Genomic DNA, 22,292 nt, shown 5'->3' with positions numbered 1-22,292 from the left:
GGCTGGTAAGTTGGGCATGTTGGCATTTGGCCCATGAAATCCCATATATATCAGAATTATGATACCGAGACCATAATGCTCATGTTCAGTGGGAATATGAGAACATGGAATACCTAATTTTTAAAAGCTGGGCACAGATGGTAATCCTTTGTCATTCCAGGAAACACAAAGTTGCATATAGGTCAGCCTTCTTTCCCGAAAACATGGACCAGAGGTGACAGAACGTATCTGATGGCCCTGGGCTACTGAACTACTTTGTGGTACTTGCTGGAAGTGTGCTTTTCTTTACCTAAAAGGTATGCAGAACCACGTACTGTGAAGCAGAGGTATCCTTAACTTGGCTTTTTGCACTCTACTCGAGATAGATGAGTTGTACTAGGCCAAAGTAAAAAGTCTGTAGTTACAGATTCTGTTACCTTTCAATGCGTGAGTCTACTCCATCTCCACCATTAAGCTGTGGTTCAACTTAATAAGTACTTAAAGGCAGGGTCAATTCTGAGGGCTTAAAGTGATTCTTATATTTTAGCATGATGGCAAAGATAATGATTATGATTAAGTTAACTGCATTTTTCTTAAAGGGCAGAGAGGAGGTTGAACAAGAAGAATAGCTCAGAGACATGAGATACTTCCCAGCACATTAGTGGGTGCATTTCCCAGTGCCAAAATAGATTTGGCATCATACAACCAAAAGGCACATTCTCATTTAGATGGGAACTGTGCTAGCCAGGCTTTTAAAACCTATTTTCAAACTAAGAGTTAAGATGCAACCTGCTGCAAGCATTGTGAAATGCAGGAAATAAAATGTTTTAGAAAAACATTTGCTGGTATAAACATATTATGTGATCTCATGTAACTGTTGCTTTCTGTCAGCTTGATTATAACACTAGAATTTTAAGATGGAAAAGTGCTGTAATTCTTTTTTGAGCATCTCTCATTCTCTTTACAGTTGATGTTTTAGCATGGGATGTCCTTCTGTTACTCGTACAGGGCAGATAGTTACACTACAGCTTTTAAGCAGATAGGTACACTTACAGTTTTTTGGTGTGCTTAACATGAAAATGAAATTTCCAATTTTATATAAATTTAATATCACTTTCTTTAAAAGAATAGGCTCTTGTTACTGCAAAAAGAAAGCTGAAATACTGATTTTTTAAATGTATCTTTTTCCCCACAATTAAATATATATATTTTATGTCTTAAGGCTTCTAAGAGGTTGAAAAGGGTATGAATAAGTCCATTATTGCTTCTCTAGTAACTGCAAGAAAATCCAGTCCTCGACAGAGGACACCAATATACTAGGTTCAGAAATTAAGATAATTTTAGGATACCAAAATAGCTTAAAGCTCTAAAAATAACTCACTGAAATAATGTTGATTTCTTTTAACAGACACACGGTTCATTCTACTAAAATGATCAAGTTTAGATGCTGACGTACGACAAATGATGGGGATGGAAGAGCTGAGCAAAGAGATGTTAACCAAGGCATTAACGGGTTCTGAACCACTGGCCAACAAAAGCTTGAGTAAACACATGATTTCATGGTGAGGGAGCATTCTAGACATATCCTTAAGGTGTGGGACTATGTGGTTTTTACATAAATGCCACTTAATCTTCCCTGTAATTAAGACAAAGTCAGCATAGATAATTGTGAACCTAATTTTTGAGCTAAACAAACTGCCGTTTTCCCAACAGACTGAACCCCCTATTCTCACTGCAGTTTAATTGCCCAGTTCAGGAAAGAATTAAACTTATTAGATGAACTTTTCTATTTCCAGACTAACTGATGTGACAGTGAAAAGGAAGTCAGCTTTACTTGTAAAAGATAAACCAGGTATGTTAAGGATCCTCTCCTGTTGCTGTATTTATATGGGCTTAGAAGATTGAGGGGAAAACTACTGCAACTGCAAGTAACTTGTATCTTTCTTTTATTATTATACTGGTATTCTATTACAAGATCACCTACTTTTAGAAGTCTAATGCTGTGATAGTATTGATATTCTAATCTTGAAGAATCTAGGTATTGCTATGGGCATCTGTGACATTTTCTTGTAACTATTTTATTTTAGACTTAAAAATAAAGCTTTGAATTCCATGCTTAATGTAATCTTATCAGGGCAGCTGTGTCACGTTAACAATTGGTGTACACTGACATTCTTGGACGTATACTGAATTAAGCCAGAGAAATCTGTCCCAGATTTTCATAACACTGTAGGAGTGTCAAGAACAATACAAAACATTAAACTAACAAATGTGAAAACTGGGACATGGTTCCTATCCTATACACTGCTCAGTTTTTTACTACATGCGCTTTGCATGATGACAACAGGCTTGTCTGCCTTTCTTTCTGGCTCTTCAACACCTTCAGGCCATACTGCTTGCACTTCAGTCGCTGCATGACAATGTTTGAAGCCAAGCCAATTGTAAGGAAATGTGTAACTGTGTTCTGTAGTAGTGAGATGATGAAGGTCACTTCTTTAAAAGGAGCAACATGATAGTCTCCAAAGGGAAAGAGGAGAAACCCTGGCCAAAGAACTGTCTCTCTTGGTTGTTCAGTATTTATGTTCTTGTATCCGGTTTTTTGCAGGAGGATTTTTCTTGGGCCTTCCTTTTATCCATATCTTCTTGTATTTCCAAAGGAAAGGCTTTTAGGTTTTCATTCACACAAGGGAGGCAGAACCTTTTCGAGTAGAACAGACTACATTCCTGTAAAGAAAGTAACATTATTAGCAGGATACACAAAATGGAACTGCTTCCATTCCAGTCTCATTAAAACACATTTATATTTAGAATTATTCTAAATTAAAGTCTTCTTCTAGGTTGAAATATTCCAGCAATTTTTCTTCTTCCTATTAAATAACTAACCTCTGGTTAGAGCTAACTGATTTAAAAACAAAAATGTTGGGTCTGTAACACTGCTAACCAAACCAGTTGTGAATGAAACCTGTCAGATCATAGCATTATTCCACTTCAAGGGCAGGGAAAATACCTTCTTTGTGTACAACAGCTTTTATACTTTGCCATGAAAAGTTCAGAGACATCAGCTCAAGCTTTAGCACCATGTATGTTTTTAGTTTCTAATCAGTGAGTACATTTATTCAAGGTAAAGGTGGGTAATGGATGAAATCTCAGTTTAATTGTCTCAGCCAATTCACACTACAGAGTCTGGGCAACTGGAAGAGAAGCTTATTAAGGTATTATTCCTTTGCCCTGCAGCAAGACTGAAGTACATGCTTCTCCCAGCATGCTGATCACTAAATTCCAAATAGGATTTAATGGGTAAGCTGGTCCTGGTATTGCTGATGGATTATTCTTGGGGATTTAAGCATGAATAACGATATCAATTTAGATGGCTGAGGACATCTTTTGGGGAGTAATGGATTCCATTGCATTTTTGCTAAACAGCAAAGTTTTCTCTTGCCATGGTCATTTTTGGCTGGCCTTTCTCTGGGGGCTTGGCTTGGCTATTTCTGTGCTTCTTCCTTTTGTATCCCTTGTCACTACTGAGACTTTAACAGTACGATTTTATCACAACTCTATCAGCCTGCTTCTGTGCAACTTCCAAGCCCAAGGAACAACTCTTCTTCATCCATTGTCCGTTTCTGCGCTGACTGCCAGGCACCTTCGTATTGAGAGCTAGTGTGAGGACTTGGTCTCTGAAAAGCCCTGAAACTGGATTTCAGTTGCACAACCTCCAGAGCCTATTGTTTTTTGTCTCTTGGTATCCCTAATACTTTAAGCTGCCAATTAAAAGGGAAGATTAGAGTTTAAGTTGGCCATGCTATTCTTGTTTGTATTGCAAAATGACACACAGCTTCCCCTGCCTCCAGGTTAAGTTCATGGCTCCACAATGATGGCCACTGTGCCACCAGGCAATAACAGAGCAGGGGAGAGGCTTTACTTCTGTTCTGCAGATGGGGAACTCCGATAAGGCACAGCTCCTCACAGATTTAGAGGTGCTCAATTTACATTCTTCTAGCTGAAATAAGCTGCCAACTTTGGCCAGTGGGACTTAGACAAATGATGAATATGAACCACTGCATATCTGAACGCTGGGCCCATTACTGTAGAGTCATGAACTTAACCTGGAGGCGGGCTGTGGAATCAGAGTGCTATGGCACTGGAACAGGTTGCCCAAGGAAGTAAGTGGTGAATGCTCCATCCCTTGTAGTGTTCAAGGCCAGGTTGGACAGAGCCTTGGGCAACACGGTCTAGAGTGAGGTGTTCCTGCCCACGGCAGGTGGATTGAACTAGATGAGCTTTAAGGTCCTTTCCAATCCAAACCATTATGTGATTCTATGATTATTCAGCCTAGCTGTTGTTTTAAAACCCTACAAATTACCCTTACTATGTATAGACAAGCCCTTCTTTGACAATTATCCTGATAGACTTCAGTGCTTAACTGGAAAATTCTTTAATAGGTTTCACCTCTTCCATGACCAAGGCAGGACGAGGCCATTTCAATTTCAAACTTAACAATCTGGTTCAGGCAAAACTGTGCTGACAAAGCAAACTGCCAGAGTTTATTTCTGTTGTGACATGGATCATGTCTAGAAGTAATATATACAGGGATAGTATCTTTATCACACTTGTAAAGGAAGTTGCATGTAAAGGAAAGGTTCTGCCTAACCGTGTCCAGGATTGACCCTGCATGACTGGAAGTCGAGTGGAAAGTAGCTGTAGAGTTACATTTATCACTTAATACCTACAGTCATGTCCAAGGTCAGTATGTAGTCACTGTCTGCTGAGGTGAGCAATAAGAGATGAAACTTGCTCCCTGTCCTACTTTCTTCTCCAAAAGACACCTCTTTTCCTATGTTTAATGAGTGTTGCAATAAAAAAGAAATAACTGTTTTAAATTACTAATATGGTGAAATGGTATCACTTCCTCTTCTGTTTTCTGAAAGGGAAACAGGAAGAAGGGCACTCAAACTTCCTAAGGATTTTTAAAAGCATTTTTGTTATCTTCCTTTCTGTGGGGTTTTGACATGTTTTAAGACATTACAGATAATAATTAGAATTATTTCCAGTTGGACCACAAATAACACTTACCAATACACTGTGGTAATGACTGGTTCAGTAGCGTGATGGACACTGCAAGCTGACTGGAGTGAATTAACTGAGTGAGGCTTAAGAGAATACTTGCAGAAGTGAGCATTATGAGCATTAAACAGAGCAGTTGTTTAGTCCTGACTTTCACTGGCAGAGCAGCTGTAAGGGAAGCCGCTTCAGCTAACACAGGTTGTTTCATGAAAAGCCTAAAATCTGATCTGTATCTAAGCCTCCTTAGATACAAAAGCTACAGGTTAGTCCAGTGCAATTTTGAGTCAACATAAAAATGAAAGCAACCTGCCACAGAAAACTTCCCATCACTTTGGTCCAGCTTCTTTGCCAAAGAGGCCCAAGAAAGCACTATCTTCTTCAGTTTCAATTGTTATGTTACAACATTACGGAAAGATTCGGAACAGGACTGAGTTGATCTACTTGGGTCAAGCACAAGCAGGAACCAAAACCAATCCAGAGAGATACTATCCTAATTTCATCTCTCTCTACTGCCTTGGATGAGTCTTTGCTTCTCCAGACTTTTAATTTTCCTTACATGAAAGAGGAATAGTATGTGTTTACCTGCTTTGTGGTGTGGGTGTTTAAAGCACTAATCTTCATTTCTGCAGGTCTCTTTCAATGTTACCTAAGCAGTATTGCTAAATACATTTTGAAACCATAGTCATAGATGTGATTCACTAGCTGGTCTGGCCAGTTTGGTAAGAAATTTATTCTCAATTATTTGCAATCAAGGTTTTGCTTTGAGTGATACCATCAGGGGAATCTTGAAGACTCAGATAACAAGAAGTAAATGATTGATATATTTCCACAATGGGCGAAATAGGCAGGAATGTCAAAAAGATTAGAAGGGGCTTCTATTAGCTCATTGCTAACATCCTCTTTACATTGCTATGCCCTAGATTAACAGGAATAATTAATCTTTTAAAAAGAAAAAGCCCCACCTTCATTCAGAAATGCCCAGTGTGGAAAGATACTGAGAGGCTAAAAGGCTGTATTTCTGACAGATTCAAGTGCCAGACTTGGAAATACCAGTTGAATCCTTCGTAAATTCAGGAAATTCATTTGGGAAAGAAGATAGCTAAATGTGCTCAAGTTTGCCCAAAATGTGCCGGAACTGCCAATCTTCTGCTGTAAAAAAGAGGGCTAAACCTGACATGTCAGGGCAGGAATCGAGCTCATAAGTCCTAACCATCTGACTAGTTGCATCTGCCTCTACAACTGGCTCTGTGGGGGAGTGAGTCAACTTCCAGCCAAGACATTGACATTGTCACTAGGAGGATCTTGCTCACATGTGAGCTCTGCCTTCACACAACTGCCTTTAGCTACTTGGCGCTGGAAATTTGAGCCCAGCTATCAAAGACTTAACCAGAGAGCAGTGGTACTTCATCTGACTCCCACATAGTCCTCAGGTAGTTCCAGAATGGAAAAAAATAATCTCAGTTGCAATCCCTAGTCTGACGTTCTGGTGATTTTCGTTCATTTAAATGACAGAAGAGACTTCAGAAATAGGAAAGAAATTTAATCAGGAGCAAGGTGCTATTCCACACTCCTCTTAGGGCAGGCGGTCAAATCCATCCTTGGTGCTACCTCCCTGCAAATCAGAATAGCAGCTAAACTTGTCCAAGTGTGCCAATTTACTTTTGGCTGTGTTTGTCCAACCCTCTAAATTTTGTCTGTGTAATCTGACCCTTTGTTTTGCTCAAGAGAATTTCCTCAAGTCCCCACACAGGAACTGTCTGGCACTGGCATATGAGCTGTCTCAGTTGCCCAGATTACCTCACCTCGTGCTCTGAGGAGGGCAGGAGTGTTACTTTGTCCCACCAGAGCTATAACTGGACACCAAACATGAAAAATAAATACATAAATAAATCTACATCTTCACAAGGTCTGTTTTGTTTTAAGTCTGTTTGTTTTAAAACTCCCACTACTAGCTACCTGCAGTAAGGATCATGCCGCTGGAGCTGGCGCCTAACCACTGCAATTACAGAGCAGGCTGAAAAGGTTGAACCTGAAAACTGCAAAAGCTGACACTGAAGACCCAAGGTGTGCTCTTGCTAACAGCTCATGCTACTAGCTGCACTCGTATTTAAGCATGTTACTCTAGGATAGCAAACAACCACTTTGAAAGAGGAGGCCAGGATCTGTCTGGCATTAGGGCAGTGGTGTTTGGCATAACAGATACATGCCGTTGTCCATGTAAACAAGCCAGTGATGCCTCCTCGTGGGTTGAATCATACATAAATTCTGACTACTGCAGTCCCAACTCTCTTTCAACCACAGAACTGGCTTGCTGAGGGAAAGGAGTGGAGCCTAAGTTTTCTCAATTCATTTTACTGCCTCCAAGACACACAGTACAGCCTCCAGACACTGATAATTGTGTAACAACTTGTCTTCATTTTTGCTTTGAACTCTCAGCAAACAAAGGGGCCAGCTCTGCACTGAGGAGAAGGAATTAAGACAACTGTAATTTTACACCACCTTTCTGGATCGCACTCAGATTTCATAGTTTTAAGGTTGCCTACCAGCTGCTACTCAAATGCATTCTTCTGCAGAGAGCTATCACACCACAGCTCTCCTCCCTGCTCGCTTTCAACATTAACTTTTGCAAATAGGATGGTAGCCCTGTGCTCTGGACAAACCTAATAATCCATGGATAGAATCATAAACTGGTTTGGTTTGGAAAGGACCTTAAAGCCCATTTGGCTCCAATCCCCCTGCCATGGGCAGGGACACCTCACACTAGACCATGTTGCCCAAGGCTCTGTCCAACCTGACCTTGAACACTGCCAGGGATGGAGCATTTACCAGTTCTTTGTACAACCTGTTCCAGTGCCTCACAGTAAAGAACTTCCTTATATCAAACCTGAACTTCCTGTTTAAGTTTAAACCCATTGCCCCTTGTCTTATTGCTACATTCATATTCCCTTTAGAGGCAAAAAAGAAAAATCTATTGTTGGGTATGGTATGATCTACTGAAACTTTAAGGTCTTGAAGTGACATACAATCTGCCTTGCATTTCCTTGTGCTAGGAAAGTGGAAAAGAACACTCATTGTGAGGTTGGACTGTGCTCATCTGTAAACAGGACACTTGAATTGCTGATCATTTTCTTTTAATACAAAAAGCTTTATCTGTGGGAATCCACAAGAACATACAATTAGCTTGCCTTACAAATAGGCTGTTTGTTCTTTTTCTGTTTGGTCTTTCTCCAACAGGTCACTGGACTGCAACAAAAAGAAGAGATTGAAGAAGCTTGTTTTAGTTGTTACTTACTGTACCAACACACACTGATCTTCTACACAAACTGCAATGAGACCCAAGGATGAGGAATTTGTCTTTGTCAGGGGTGAAAGGATCCTTCATGACGTAGCTTTCTTCCAAAAGCCTATAAAAAAAAGAGAGTAATTTCAGGCTTTTAAGGGTACATTTCAGAGTAGGGGAGAGTTGAAAGGCTGGGGCAATTGTGGAGGCTGAAAAGGTATCAGCCCTTTCTACTTGACTTCCTTGGCCTGGTGTTGCACATGAGGCAATGCAGCCCATATGCAGCTCCTTTCCTCTTCAAATACCAACATTGTGGCTGCCTTGAGCCCTGTACTGCACTTCCTATGTGTCTTCTAAAACTAGGGGAATTGGTGATCCTTTTATCATTATCTTACTATGTTTTTCTCAGTGCTCTACCTTGAAGTATTTTCTTATCTTCCATATTTCTTACAGGCTCACCTTAGCACGGCCAACTTCAGTACCTTGTCAAGTTAGCATTTCAATTTCACAGCTTTTTATTAGAAGTTCTATTCCAAAGCTGTGTGCATGGCAGTACAGGAAGTTTTTACTGCTCTTAGTTATGTCACTGCTGTAAAGCTACGGTTCCCACCTCTTGAAAGCTGGAGCTACTGGCACAGAGCTTTGCAATGACCTGGAATATGCTTACTTTATGTCACAGACTCCACTGTTTGCTTCAGGGTATTAAGGGAGTGTATTTATTAATAATTTGGCAATCTGCTTGGGAAAGACTAAGGCCTTATTCTTCCTCTGAGCTCCAGGCAAAGTACTACAGAAGTCACTTGGGTGCCTGTCTGCACATGGCATCCTGCAAGGCTGGCTTATTGTTGGACTTAAACTCGGATTCTGTAGTAACATGGAGTACAATATATATTTTAAAAGACATTCTTTTAATTCATATTGCCTTCTCCTTGTCTACATACATACACACTTATGTGTGCATTTGTGAGTGTATTCCTTTTTCTTTTTAATCTCCACTCAAACAAAAAATGGCATAGCTCAAGCCTTCAATGGGAAAGATTAGGCATTCTATGATTGGAGATCACCTTGTCAACAAGTCTCTCAATACACAAAGACTGGATTACCTTTGCAAAGTTTCCCTTGCAAGATTCACAGTCTTAATGTAGTCATCATCTATGCAGAGACCTGGGCATTATACAAGCCTTTATGTCTGGCATACGTTTCCCGCATCAACTGCATTTAGGACATATGAGTAGGCTAGAAAGAAAGCCAATAAAGGTAGTGTGTAAAGCTATTTCTTATACGCATGTATAGAATTATTATGCTTCAGCATTATTCTTTTGCTTTTTGAATCTCAGTCACCTAAATAAAGCTGAGATGATTAACAGAGAGCTTGGATAACTTAAAGATTATGTTCAGCTTTGATTTAGACTCTTCAGGAATGGACCTGATCAAAGGTAGGCCATTGCTCTGCTGAGTAGAAGAGAGAAAACCAGTAGGAGCGTGGGATTTGGAATGATAAAAATACAGCTGTCCAATAAAAAACAGCCCAAGCAGGTAGTGATCAACAGCTGTGTCCATTTTGTAAGAAATTAGCAGTCTTACTAGGGTGACACACTGAGTACATGCCTGACTTCCAGTTCCAGTGAGTTCCTGGCAATGCTTGCCTGATGGGTTTGTTGACCAGGATGGACAAAACAGAGCAATTCGTACATTTAAAGCTAATTGCTTTGTGCAGTTTAATGCCTGCAGACAATATTGTAATGGCATAGTTTCTGGTCAAACTATCCTTACTTTGCACAGATGGAAAAGGCTTTGGTCTCCTACAGTGTAAATTTGCACTACATTTCCACACACTTAAATACCACACAATGTGCCAAATAATTGTCTAATTCATGCAAAAAAAGCATGGCTGTTCAGAACTCCAAGTCAAACAGCTCTTAAAAAAGTGTTTTTACCATATGTATTTAATTGATTCTGTGTTTACATGTTTCCCAGCTGACACAGCTGAAAGGAGAGGGCTATTTCCAGAACTGATAGGCTGACAATCAACAGCATTCTAGTTAGAAAATATAGTTGTATTCTAGGGTGGTCAGTGGGGTTAGGAAATAAGTTCAATGAAAATCTTTGCACGGTGTTGATGCAGATTTGGAAAGTTGATTTTTGTCTTTGCTATCAATGCTTACAATTTTTAATATTTCTTCCCTTTGGAAATAGGTCACTTTTAAGTACCAAGCCTTATACTCAGGGGCAGTATGATGTTACTGCATTCATGCACTGTATGTCATTCCATGTTACAAGGCTTCTAATGCTCATAGCATAAATGAAATCTGTAATATGAAAGACTGTACTTACACAATAAAGCGTGTGTATGGTGGCTTCTGCCCATAGTACGTGTATGGAGCCGTTAAGTTACATAGCTGACATGTGAACTCTCCTGTAGGCTGAACTTCTTTGGGAGCATCCATCTTTAAGCTACCTACAAGCAACACAAACACCTTTCAGCGCCAAAAAGCAATACTGGGAACATTCCTGCCTGCAAGAAGATTAAACTGATGTGAGACATCTGCCTATGCAGATTAAAATCCAATGGAAAATTGACTACTGCAAACCTTGATGAGTAAATCTTTTCTCCTAAATCAAGTTGGTTTCTCTGTCCCAGTTACACTTACAAATCCCTTAGATAGCTTTAGGCTTGACTATAAAGTTCACCTGTGAATTTGGAACTTGATCCATAAAAAAATTTAGGTAACAAAGCACACGGCTGTGATCTGGAAAACCCTTTGCTCAGCCAAGGCCTACACTCCCTAAGCACTACCCAGGAAATGACTCTCTATATGCTGTGTGGAATCCCAGGTCTGCAGTGCCTGTCTCCTCCTCCCTGCAAATGGAGCCATGAAGGGGTTTGGGACCCTGCTCAGGAGGCAGGCACCAGAAAGGTAGGCACTGCAATGATTTACTACATGTTTTTCTCTGCTTCTGGTTCACCTTCGAATAGTTTTGGAAGCTTAACCCTGGCTCCGTCTTCTTATCTGGCTTCCTATGGAAATGATGCCGATGTAATCACCCTGTGCCTAGATAAGAGTGCTGGCCCATACAAGCCACAGAGGACAGAGGAAGAGGTACCTTTAAAAAAGTTTAGGTTCTATAACTTTTATGAAAATAGGCAGAAGAGGGATACTCTGCTTTACCCTCATGGAGGATACCTATGTATTTCTATGAATCAGAGAATCTGCACATAGGAAAGCTACTGTACCTATCTGAAAGACTTCAGACACTGATTACAAAGGTATAGCTACCTGTCAATGAGATATAAAACCTAGAAAGACATGTTTCATCAGCTTTGATGCTTACAAGATGACTTATTTAACATCTTGGCCATTGGTTTACACTTGGGAGCTCACCCTTCACTAGTACCACTTTAGTTGGGTGTCATACACCAAGCTTTTCAAGAGTGTGGTGTGGCAAGTATGCTTTTAGGACTGGTTTTAGTGTGTATGTATGATCAGATCAAACACAACTAACCATGTATTTGTCCCCAGATTTGCATTATTCACACTTTCCATGGCATGCAGTTTGCTGCTGCAAATCTGCCAGCTTTTTTAAGTGAAGTAAAGGTCACACAAAGCTGTTAGGAAGGTGAGCAGTAGGAACTCAAATTTGAGCAATATCTCAGCAGTTAGGTTGAGTGTGCTCACAGCTGAGCAGATACACGGCCTGCCAAAGGACTGCAGCTGATTCCCGCTCACCTAGCTTTGCAGTCATACCCTTCCCCTACACAGCTGATTCAGTTCACTACGTGAACACTTGGTTTGTATCATGAAGCAGTCTTAAAGCACACAAACTGGACAGTTTCAGATGAAACTAAACTGAAAAATGTGCTCCAGAAGCACACCTAATACACTTCAACCTGAAGACCTAACTAATGGCCATACAGTCTACAGGCTAGCACCAGAGGTAATCTGAAACATCCTAAAATATCGAGTGAGCAGCTGGTATCCAACATAAAGCACCTTGGTTTATGGTTCTATAATAACAAGTAAAAGAACTACCTCTTCTTTTTTTTTTTTTTTTTTTTTTTTTTTTCCTCCAACGTCCTTTTTTGCTCTTATTTTAGGGAACTAAATTGGCTTGCAGAGGAATCCAACAACAGTTAACAGCAGTTCAAGGTAAGAGGCAAAACTACACAACCAGGAGAAAGGGAGGTCTGAGACGAGAGACCTGTATTTCCCTCTTTCAATGACAGTAAGCTGCTATTTCTGCTCACCCTATGTGGTGAAACTGAATCCTTAGGGACATATGCTGCTAAGGTGAATTAGGGGCAAGGTGAAGCAGAGTTGTGACTACTTGTCACCTAATGTTCCAGAAGAACAGGGAGCCCCAGGCTATTCAGAGGTTACAGAGGCTTCATAACAGACATCCAGTTCAGAAAGCCCTACCCTTTTAAATTTCGGGAATAATCTCCCTAACCCCATAATTCTTCCACCATCATCCTTTCTACTTCCATTCCTGTCATTTGAAATTCTTCAAATGTAACACAAATGGGGGTGGATATTGGTTTAATAAATAAATATGACTTATGAATACTTTTGGCAACTACATTTTTTCAAAAGTGATGTAACCCGCAGATATTGTGTATTTTCTCTACCTCACAGGGACGCTTGAGAGGATTTAATTAACTAAAGTGCTTTCAGATTTTTCAGTTAGATATGAGTCATGAACATGCTACCTATTTCTCCCTGTATATTAAAACACAAACGCAACTAAGAATATGCTTTTTGAACCCTGCCTCTGCATTTTAGGATTACTAGGTAAGTCCCCTGAAACATATCTAAATTTACCTTTTCTGTAGGTAGTCAGCAGCATTATCAAGACACCAACCTGGCTGAATGAGATTCAGTCCAGTACATTGTATGTAATTTTTTGTAACCAATCTTCTTTTAAAGCGGGAAATAATTAACCCCACACAGGTAGCGTATGGAAAGTCACTTGAATCAAACAGAGAAGAATATCACGGTGATATTTTCTTTAAAATAATGCAAAAGACTCAGAACAACAACAACAAAAAAGAGTATTTATGGCAGTGAGGGTCATAGACTTTGGAATGAATGTGTGCTGATTCCAAGTCAAAATAACAGCCATGGGTTCAGAGCTGAAGTACGTTAGATATAGAAACACCTGCTCTCTTATAGTCCATTGGCATGTAGAACAGAATCTGTTCAGTGACTACCACTGGGAAGGAATGATATCTATGTACAAACAGATTTTTGGCTATGCCAGTTGAAAAGCATATGACCCTGCCTGCAAGACACAGATGAATTTATGATGCTTTCCATTTTACTCCCAGCTTACAAGTCACTGGTATCAGCTGTATCACTGGTATAAAATTGGTATCAGTTTTATTTCCCTGGGAACATCATTTGTCTACACAGCAGCACTTGGGAATGTTAAAGTTACCAACTCAAGGTGTAAAGTGAATGTATAGATTTCAGAGCGAATGCTTCAATTCAGAAGTTATATTTATTAGTTACATATATTGCTATATAACCAAGTAAAGCCATTTCCCTTCTTATGAAGGAGATTCAATGGCAAATGTAACAAGCTTTTAGTTTATGCATGTGCTTCACACCTTTAGTCTAAGCAACCAAGCAAACAAGTCCTAAGATGTACTCTCTCACAAGGCTTCCAAAAACCTTGTATGCAATTAAAAGAACAGTATGTCAGAGAGCAAACACACAGAAGCAAATCTGGAATAAAACCACAGTCGAGACAAATACTGGTTTATCACAAAGTAAGTTTGTTGGTTTGTCTCCACACACCATCTTAGTAAGATGCCTGATATGACAACTATGACAGGGTGTCTGCCTCCCCTCCACACAGACATATGAAGAGTGAGTGAGAACTTGTTTCTTTCTAGTATGCCAACAACAGGATGAAGGATCTCTTGAGCAGATAAAAGTCTAGGCCTTCATAATAATGACAGGCAAATTTCTGATCTCAAATGACTCAAATCATCACCTGTGCTACCACTGGCTTTTTGTCCTTTCCCTGAAAATTTCTGAAGCAGCAACATGTCCCAGTAACACGTCTAATATCTGCCTGGCTGGTACTGAAGAAGTCTTTCAGAACAGCTTGTTTAGAACTAAACTCTGCCCAAGCGTTTGCCATTTTGGCTGGAAGCTGCAAGGTACTTAAACACATACTTACTTTAAGCACATGCATAGCTCTCCTGAAAAGAATACGGCTACCCACACATGCTTGATTACGAAGCAAACTCTGAACTAGCATGCTCAGCAGAAACTTGCCAAGTCTAGCCCAGAATGCTGCAGGACGTGAGGTTGGCCCACGTGTCATGGTGAAAGGTAAAGAACACAGATTTGCATGCCATACTAAGGAAATAATCGCAATGAAAGAAAGGCGCAGGTTAGACAGTGATACAGGAGTGTTTCTCCATGCTGTCTGTGACTGATACATGATATGGATGTGGGGTAGTGGCTCTCAGTGTTGTTCTCTAGGGACTCCTAAAAACTTCAGGGCAGTTCTGCTTAGAGTGTTCTGCTAACAGGCCTGGAAGGCATGCCAGAAATAATAAATCACCATTAAATTGTCAGGGTCAGTGGCAAAGTAGCAGCACAGATAAGTAACCTGATTTTCTTTGCTTCAAACCTCATTAGCACAAGTCTTTACAATGCACAGGTTAAGCCCCTCTTAATACTCCACAGGAGACTCATGTATTTCTAAGTCACTGATAAACTAGAGAAACTATACAAGAAACAAACTGCCTACAGATGCAGGCTTTGATTTGAAAGGGTGTCAGATAAAACCAACATTGACACACCTTTAATCCTCTCCAATTAAACCCTTGTTTCTTTCACTTGCCAAGATTTTCCTTCAGTATCCACTCTTGATGACAAAAGCCTACTATAATATTCACAGCTTGATTCTCTATGGGAAAGAGTGTTTTCTACTAGAAGGGCAGGAGCCAGTAAGTTCATAGCCTGGTAAATGCTAACTTATTTTGCAGTATGTGGTGTGACATAAATTTAAATACACTTTGGCACCAAGAATGCACTCGTCTCCTTCAGAAAATTGCCTAATTGCTTAGGTAGTAAATGAAACAGCAGAACCTTCTTACTTACTAGTTAATCCCCAGGTGAACAGTTCTCTCCCTCCAGTTCCTCCACGTTACTGGCCTGAAGGCATGTTTAGGTCGCCTGTTGGCTGCCTCCCTGCTCTTCCTTTGAGGTGGCTTACCTTGGGTTCAGCATAACAAATTAGCCCAGGAATGCAATTTCACCAACCATGGCCACTTTTTACTCTTTACGTCTTTTACCCTTACTACCTCTTGCAAAGATCACTCGATTGAATTAAACCTTGACTTGTTGCAGCAACTTCTCCCTTCAGGCTGTGGGGACTGTGCTGGTATTGCTATGCTTTCTCTTCTCTGAAGGAACTGAGATTGCTGCAGCACACAGGCTTCTCTCTAAGTATCACAGGGTCATATCACAGGCCCCAAGCCCTGCTTTTCAACAACAGCTTGTGCAGATTCCCTGTGGATATCCCCTAGGACAAACAACTTAGGTAGTCACAGATGTGAGCATGTTTTCTGAACAGTTGTAGGGAATGTAGGGTGTGTCAGAAGAGATGAGTAATACAGACAAGCAAATCAAAACACTACCTTAGGTAAAAAGGCTTTATGAACACAAGATGAATCTCTAAAAGGCATCTATTGAGAAGACATATGATCTAACAAAGCTGAGAAACCAAAACTTAAAAAAATCTAGCCCAAGTACTCCTTACTTGAATATGGCAGGCAGCCAGCTCTTAATTAGACAGCATTTAATAATCAAGAATCTGAAATTAGGCGAGAATGTTAACAGCTTCACACAGGAACGCTGCAACAAGACTTTAACCAGCAGATACCACTGTCCTCTAGTGGACACATAGGACATGCACTGCCCTGGTAACTGGCGGTATCCCCGTTAGTAGCTGCAGGGAATACTCGTTTCAGCACCTCAGCTGTTCAGAGTAACTTAGTTGCAAAAGCCCAGCTAAGCGGATCACACAGTAGGAGTGAATGACAGAATAAAATAAAAGCAAGCTGCCTAAGCATGCCTGCTGGAAGCCATCTCCACGTTTGTTTGGAGAGGCACAGTGTGTGGTGGATCTCTTTGCCGTGTAACAGAACAATCAGTCCTGACAGAGGAGGGAGAACTATACTCTTAATTAGTTCTTCCTTCTCCCAAGAATTAACCTATCATATCAGATTTTCTGCTTAATACCCCTCTTTCCTCTTCTCCTTCTCTTCCAACATGCCTTCCTAAGCAGAGTATAAAGCTTATCACGTCATCATCCATGATGCCATTCTAACATTCTATCAGTAAAATGGCCTAGAAATTAAAGAAAGGCAATGCAAGATTATTATTCTTCTCACAGCACAGTTATAGGGACTTACAAGAGAGGAGGTTAACTGCAGCTCCCTATTATAGCTTTGTTAGATTAATATCCATAGTGGGGAAGAATAAGTCAGTAAGGCTCTATTAATATAAGTGATGATGATTCCTTTTAAGTTGTCCTTAAAGAATAGTTAAGGACACTGTTCAACAGAGTCTAAAAATAGGAACTCCGAGAATTTGTGGAAATACATGAGGAGAGGCTAACATGCTGTTTCAGGAAATAAGACACTGCAACGTGACATAATCCTGAAAGAAATAAATATAGCTTCACTGATTTATCTCCCTACAGAAAGCAAAGTTGGTACTGTAAGGAAACACTCAGCTCCCACTGTGTGGGGTTGCAAGTTACAGTGTCCTTGCTGTGACAGCAACTGCCCACTTTCCCTTGCGTTCAGCATTAATACACTTGTGGAGGAGAATTCTTTCCAGTAAAATGTGAATGAAGCTCTCAGTTTGTTAGGACTGGGCTCAAGCAGAAGACTTCATAATGAAGTAAAACAAAATCTTCAAAAAGAAAAGAAAACACAAAACTATTGGTGGGGCAGGGGGCATGGGGTAATGTCAGCTTCAAGAAAGCCTGAGAATAAAGAAAGGTCTGTACCTACTACACTTACAACTTTCTCATGCCCATAGTCACACACACACACCTTCATACAGGCATGCCCATTTCCACCAAAGGACATGTTCATCAAGTTTTGTTATCCCAACTGTTGAGAAGAGCGAGCACAGGAAAACACCAGAGTATTTCCAGTGTGTCTGACAAAGCAAAGAAGTCCATTGTCACTCAACCCTTAGAGTTTTCCAGGGTACTTGCTGGGAGTTCTATTACAAGAACTTACAAACGGGTGCCTTGTTTCACACCTTCACACAGAGGTCATTTTAGTTTTGCCCCTTTGGTTACATTTTACATTGGAAATTAATCCTTCAGCTTCAGAATCCAAACAGCTTCAAGACTTCATAACTTTCATCTGGTAAATTCCTTTTTTCTAGCCATGTAGCAACATGAAATAAAGTGAAACCAGACAGGTAGGTACAAACAGTGAGTTTTTTGCATTTTTTCAGGTTAGTCTGTTTGCTCCTCTCAGACTTTGCTTCCCAACCAGTGCTTGGAATTACTGTGCCTAAAAAACAGGCAGGTACTAAGGCTGCACTTACTTCTTCCAACACCTGATACTCTCATCAAACAGGTATTGAGGCACATATACAAGAACCACTTCTACAGTTTTCTGTAGGACACAGAGAAATTATGCTTATTATTAGGCAAGTATGTGGAGACATTTTGCAATAGACAGCCAAGCCATTTCTTTTGTGCATGCTCTGCAGCCTGCACAGCCTGTTCTCCAGAACACGTGTGTTTATGCTTTTCCCCTCAAGAAGTTCTTTTGGACAAATTCACTGCTCTGTTCATCACAGGTAAAAGATGAGAAAGCTGGGGTTTTGATATGTGACAAATTTAATCATGGACCCTGTGGTGTTCCAGGGTGTGGACCCTGGAATTCTCTATAAACAGAGTAAACTGCTCCTACTGGGTCATATGCTAGGAGGGCAGACATTCAAAATCTTTGCAATTGTGTCTTTTTGCCCAAGCAGCTCAAAATCCAGTGAGAATTAGCAGCACCCTCAATGTGTCACAGATACTTAAGAACTTTCCTTTGTTTTAAGATCTTAATCTGTTCAGCAAGCATAGATGTGTCTGACTAAGATTTCACCATGGTCCAAGAAGAAAGTATGGGCTGCAGAGTAGAGCTAATTAAGCAGGAGAGTTGACAGGGTCTTGACAGACATTTTATATGCCATATACTTACATCAAGAGTTTTTAAAAGTACTGGCTATAGCTAGATGGATAAGGCTTAAGAAAGCTGTGATACCTGTTACAGAATTAAACATGTTTTCTTTTTGCACATAAGCACACCTCTACATGTGGTTAATTAGTAGTAACTTTACTCAGTGTTAAACAGAATAAATGAAAATGTGGGGAAGAAAGCTTAGTGGAAAACTGTTATGGCATGTAGTTATAAGGAGACTTTACAGGAGGCAGCATAGTTCACATTAGAGGGCCAGTAAAAAAAATAAAACATAAAGCAGGTGAAAAATGCTTTCATTTTTTACCTACCCAAGGTATTTAGAAAAGGAACATAACAAAACACACTCTCCTGCTTTATCCTGGCCTAGAGCAAAAGAGAAACCTCAAACTGTTGCAACCACAGAGATAACTTATTAATCCAAATCTCATGTTTTACTTATCTATTTGGACTTTTGGGACTCTTTGCAGTTTTTTGGTTGATTGACTTTTGTGCCAGTAGGAAACAGGCCAGTGCAAAGGTAATGCACAGGCTAGGAAGTTTAGCACCTCAACAAACCTAGGGAGTAGACCTCAATTCCAATTCAGGTTAACAACAGAATCCAATCCACTGTTATTTATCACCAAATAAAAACCTTCTTTGGTCAGAATACCTCCAGGCAACCCCATATTGCTGTATCTGTGCAGAGTAAAACTTGCAGGGGATCCTCCACTGTCTTGATGTAACCTTATCATATTTATAGAGATCGCAGATGTACATCTTGACTCTACTGGAGGGAAGACAAGGTGAGACAAGGTATAAAGTGACACCCTTGTAACAGCTACTTTGCCTGGCAAACTTGTATGTTTACATGGGAAATTAAGGCATAAGGAAAAACTTTTTTCTTTTTTTTTTTTTTGGCATGGAAGCATGAAGCTCTTACATTTTACATTTTGTTTTGTATAAAACATACAATTTCAATTATAAGCATATAGTTAAGGCAGTGTTATAATTAGTTACGCTAATATAAAAGGGTTCGTATCAATACAACCTGTAAACTACACCAATTAAGGGAAATGAATCAGCACATGGTGTCTTTGCACCACTAGTGTCCATCCAAGGTGGTATACTGGTAATGCCGCCAATCTGATCTAGTTGAAGATGTCCCTGCTCATTGCAGGGGATTGGACTAGATGACCTTTGAAGAGCCCTTCCACCAAAAAACGTTCTGTGATTCCCTGATTCTGTGACTACAGCAGGGGAAAAACCCTAACAGAAAAAGAAAAAAAAATCAAATGTAACCAGTGCACAAACCTGTGAGTACTAGTATAACTAGCTGTTAGTACATAAATCCAGTTCTTTGACTCATAGATGTGTAGAGATGGAAGACAGCTCAAGAGATTACTTAGGCCATCATGCCTAAGGCCCGACTGGCTTTATTTTGATGGCATTTTGCAGTGTCTGTAGAGACTTCCACAAGCCCAAGTGCCTTAGAGACAAGTAACAGGTCAGCAATGAAACCTGGATTGAGTGTGAAGGAAAGCCATGTGATTAACACCTCTCCTTAAGCAGAGACCATTTCTAGCATCACTGAGATATGGATATATATATTACTATATAGGCTCTCAGAGCAGAGTCAGAGAGAAATTGTGGCACCCCATCTCTCATACATCTTGCAACCTGCCCTCATTTTGCAAGAGGAGTTGAGCACCCAATTATTTACAGAGCTCTACAGCCCTCTAAGCCTAAGGTTGTAGTCCCAACACCACCTAATCCAAGTGCAACCTCAAACTGGAAATGCCTACATATGACAGGAAACAAGGGTTTCCCCTAAGACCTCTAGAGTCCTTAAAGCTCCATCTTTGTGTATATCCAAGAGCAGTACCCTCAGACAGCTCAGAATTTCCCTGGTATCTTCTCCCCAGTCTCCTCTGAGGCTGCATCCTGTAGCTCCAATCTCAACTCATGCAGTTCCTCAGAAAAAGCCATCTATGGCCACTACATTCTATTACACAAATAATATACTTCATACTAAAAGCCCTGTGTTGAAGAAAAGTCAGAATCAAGCTTTGACTGTAGATCCAGAATCATGAGCATCTCCCAATAAGCAGTCAACCTGCTCAGCAGGCTACTTTGAAGAGGCTCATGCTCACTTGCTTCAGAAATCTGAAGGGAAGAGGCAGTTTAACTCATGCTCTAGCAAGTCAAGCACCCTGGAGGTGCGAGGAGCAGACTTTAAACCTTCCCCACCCCAAGCAAATAATAGAATAGTTAGGGTTGGAAAGGACCTTAAGATCACCTAGTTCCAACCCCCTGTCATGGGCAGGGGCACCTTCCACTCGATCATGTTGCCAAAGGCTCTGTCCAACCTGGCCTTGAACACTGCCAGGGATGGAGCATTCACCACTTCTCTGGACAACCCATTCTAGTGCCTCACCACCCTTACAGTAAAGAACTTCTTCCTTGTATCCAACCTGAACTTCATCTGTTTTAAGTTTAAACCCATTACCCTTCGTCCTATTGCTACAGACCCTGATGAAGAGGCCTTTTTCAGCATCAAAGGGGAAAACATCCACGGTTTGAACTCTGCTCTCCCACCTCTGCAGGGATGCTTTGGCACTGCTGTGCGCTCTGATGGAGAAGCCTCCACAGCAACCGCTGCGCCAGCCCGGGTCCTGTCCGAAGGAGGGAGGTCTTCAGTAAGGGGCCACGGCTGGTAAGGAGCACAGAAAAACCTTTCTCAGATCCCAGCTGACGTGAGAATATAAACTCGCTCCTTTCAATAATACAGAATCATAGAACCACAGAATGGTTTGGGTTGGAAAGGACCTTAAGATCGTCTAGTCCCAACACCCCTGCCATGGGCAGGGACACCTCCCACTAAACCATGCCACCCAAGGCTCTGTCCAACCTGGCCTGTTGCCGGGGAGCTCGGGCTTCCCACGCTGCCCGTACACCGGGGCCCCTTTTCGGGGGGGGGAGGGGGAGGGGGAGGGGAGCCCCGGTTCTGTTCCGCTCCTTTCGGTCCACCCCTAGGCCAACTCGCGGCCCCCGACCACCGCGACACGCACCAGATCCACCCGACCGCTACCAGCGCTCCCTCCCAAACCCCTACGTCAGCTTCCTGCGCCGCTCCTCCTTAAAGAGCCAGTGCAGCAGGGCTCCCGCGGTCGGGGTGCCCCTGCGCGGGTGTCGCCCGTCTTCCGTTCAGCACCGCGGCTGTTGGCAGGCGGTGCCGGCGCCTTTCCTGGTAACTGGGTCCGCTGGGCCCGCATTGCGGTGCTTGAAGTTCCTGTAGTCTAAGGGAGAAAACGGCTTTGGTTTTGGTCTTGGTTGCCCCTGCACCGCGAGGAGCAAGTGGCTGGGGGCCGATGGGCGACACCATCCCATGGCCTGGAGTGCTGCCTGTAAACGCGCTGCACTGCGAGGAGCATGTAAGACTTAACTAAACAGTAATAATAAAAAATTCAGCGGGCTCTGTGTATTCGGAGGGAACTGCCTGAAGGACGCCCCCTGCTTTATGAATAAGAAATAAGGGTTTTCACCAAATTGCCCTGTCTTCCCAGTTGGCCAGTCTGTCCGTCCTTAGAGGGGGTTTCAGGTGACCCGTGTGCAGATGCAGTTTTACGAGACAGAAGTCTTGTAAAGACCTCCAGGCTCTGGAACAGGATTTTACGGGCCACAGTTGATGCCTTCCAAAGAGACATCCTAATAAAGTCATCTGCATATAAATGCAATGCAGTATTGTGAAGCTCT

The 22,292-nt window shown here is 41.4% G+C and overlaps 1 protein-coding gene across 1 annotated transcript; it reads right to left on the bottom strand.

The window, feature by feature from the left end:
- Positions 1–1,908: 1,908 nt before the first annotated feature.
- On the bottom strand, positions 1,909–21,193 carry CDPF1 (cysteine rich DPF motif domain containing 1). The gene is made up of 4 exons (XM_061358855.1): positions 21,135–21,193; positions 10,655–10,778; positions 8,333–8,444; positions 1,909–2,703 (listed from the first exon to the last, which is right to left on the bottom strand). Exons 2-4 carry the CDS (start codon positions 10,765–10,767, stop codon positions 2,557–2,559), a joined length of 372 nt encoding a protein of 123 aa, XP_061214839.1. The 5' UTR covers positions 10,768–10,778; positions 21,135–21,193; the 3' UTR covers positions 1,909–2,556.
- Positions 21,194–22,292: the final 1,099 nt, after the last annotated feature.

This window comes from Neopsephotus bourkii, unplaced genomic scaffold (genome assembly GCF_033783945.1).
Source record: "Neopsephotus bourkii isolate Nb327-2 ecotype Australia unplaced genomic scaffold, CSIRO-AGI_Nbou_v1 NB_107, whole genome shotgun sequence".
Taxonomy (NCBI): Eukaryota; Metazoa; Chordata; class Aves; order Psittaciformes; family Psittacidae; genus Neopsephotus; species Neopsephotus bourkii.
Note: the sequence above shows the minus strand (reverse complement) of the source record. Positions and strands in the feature narration are given on the sequence as shown.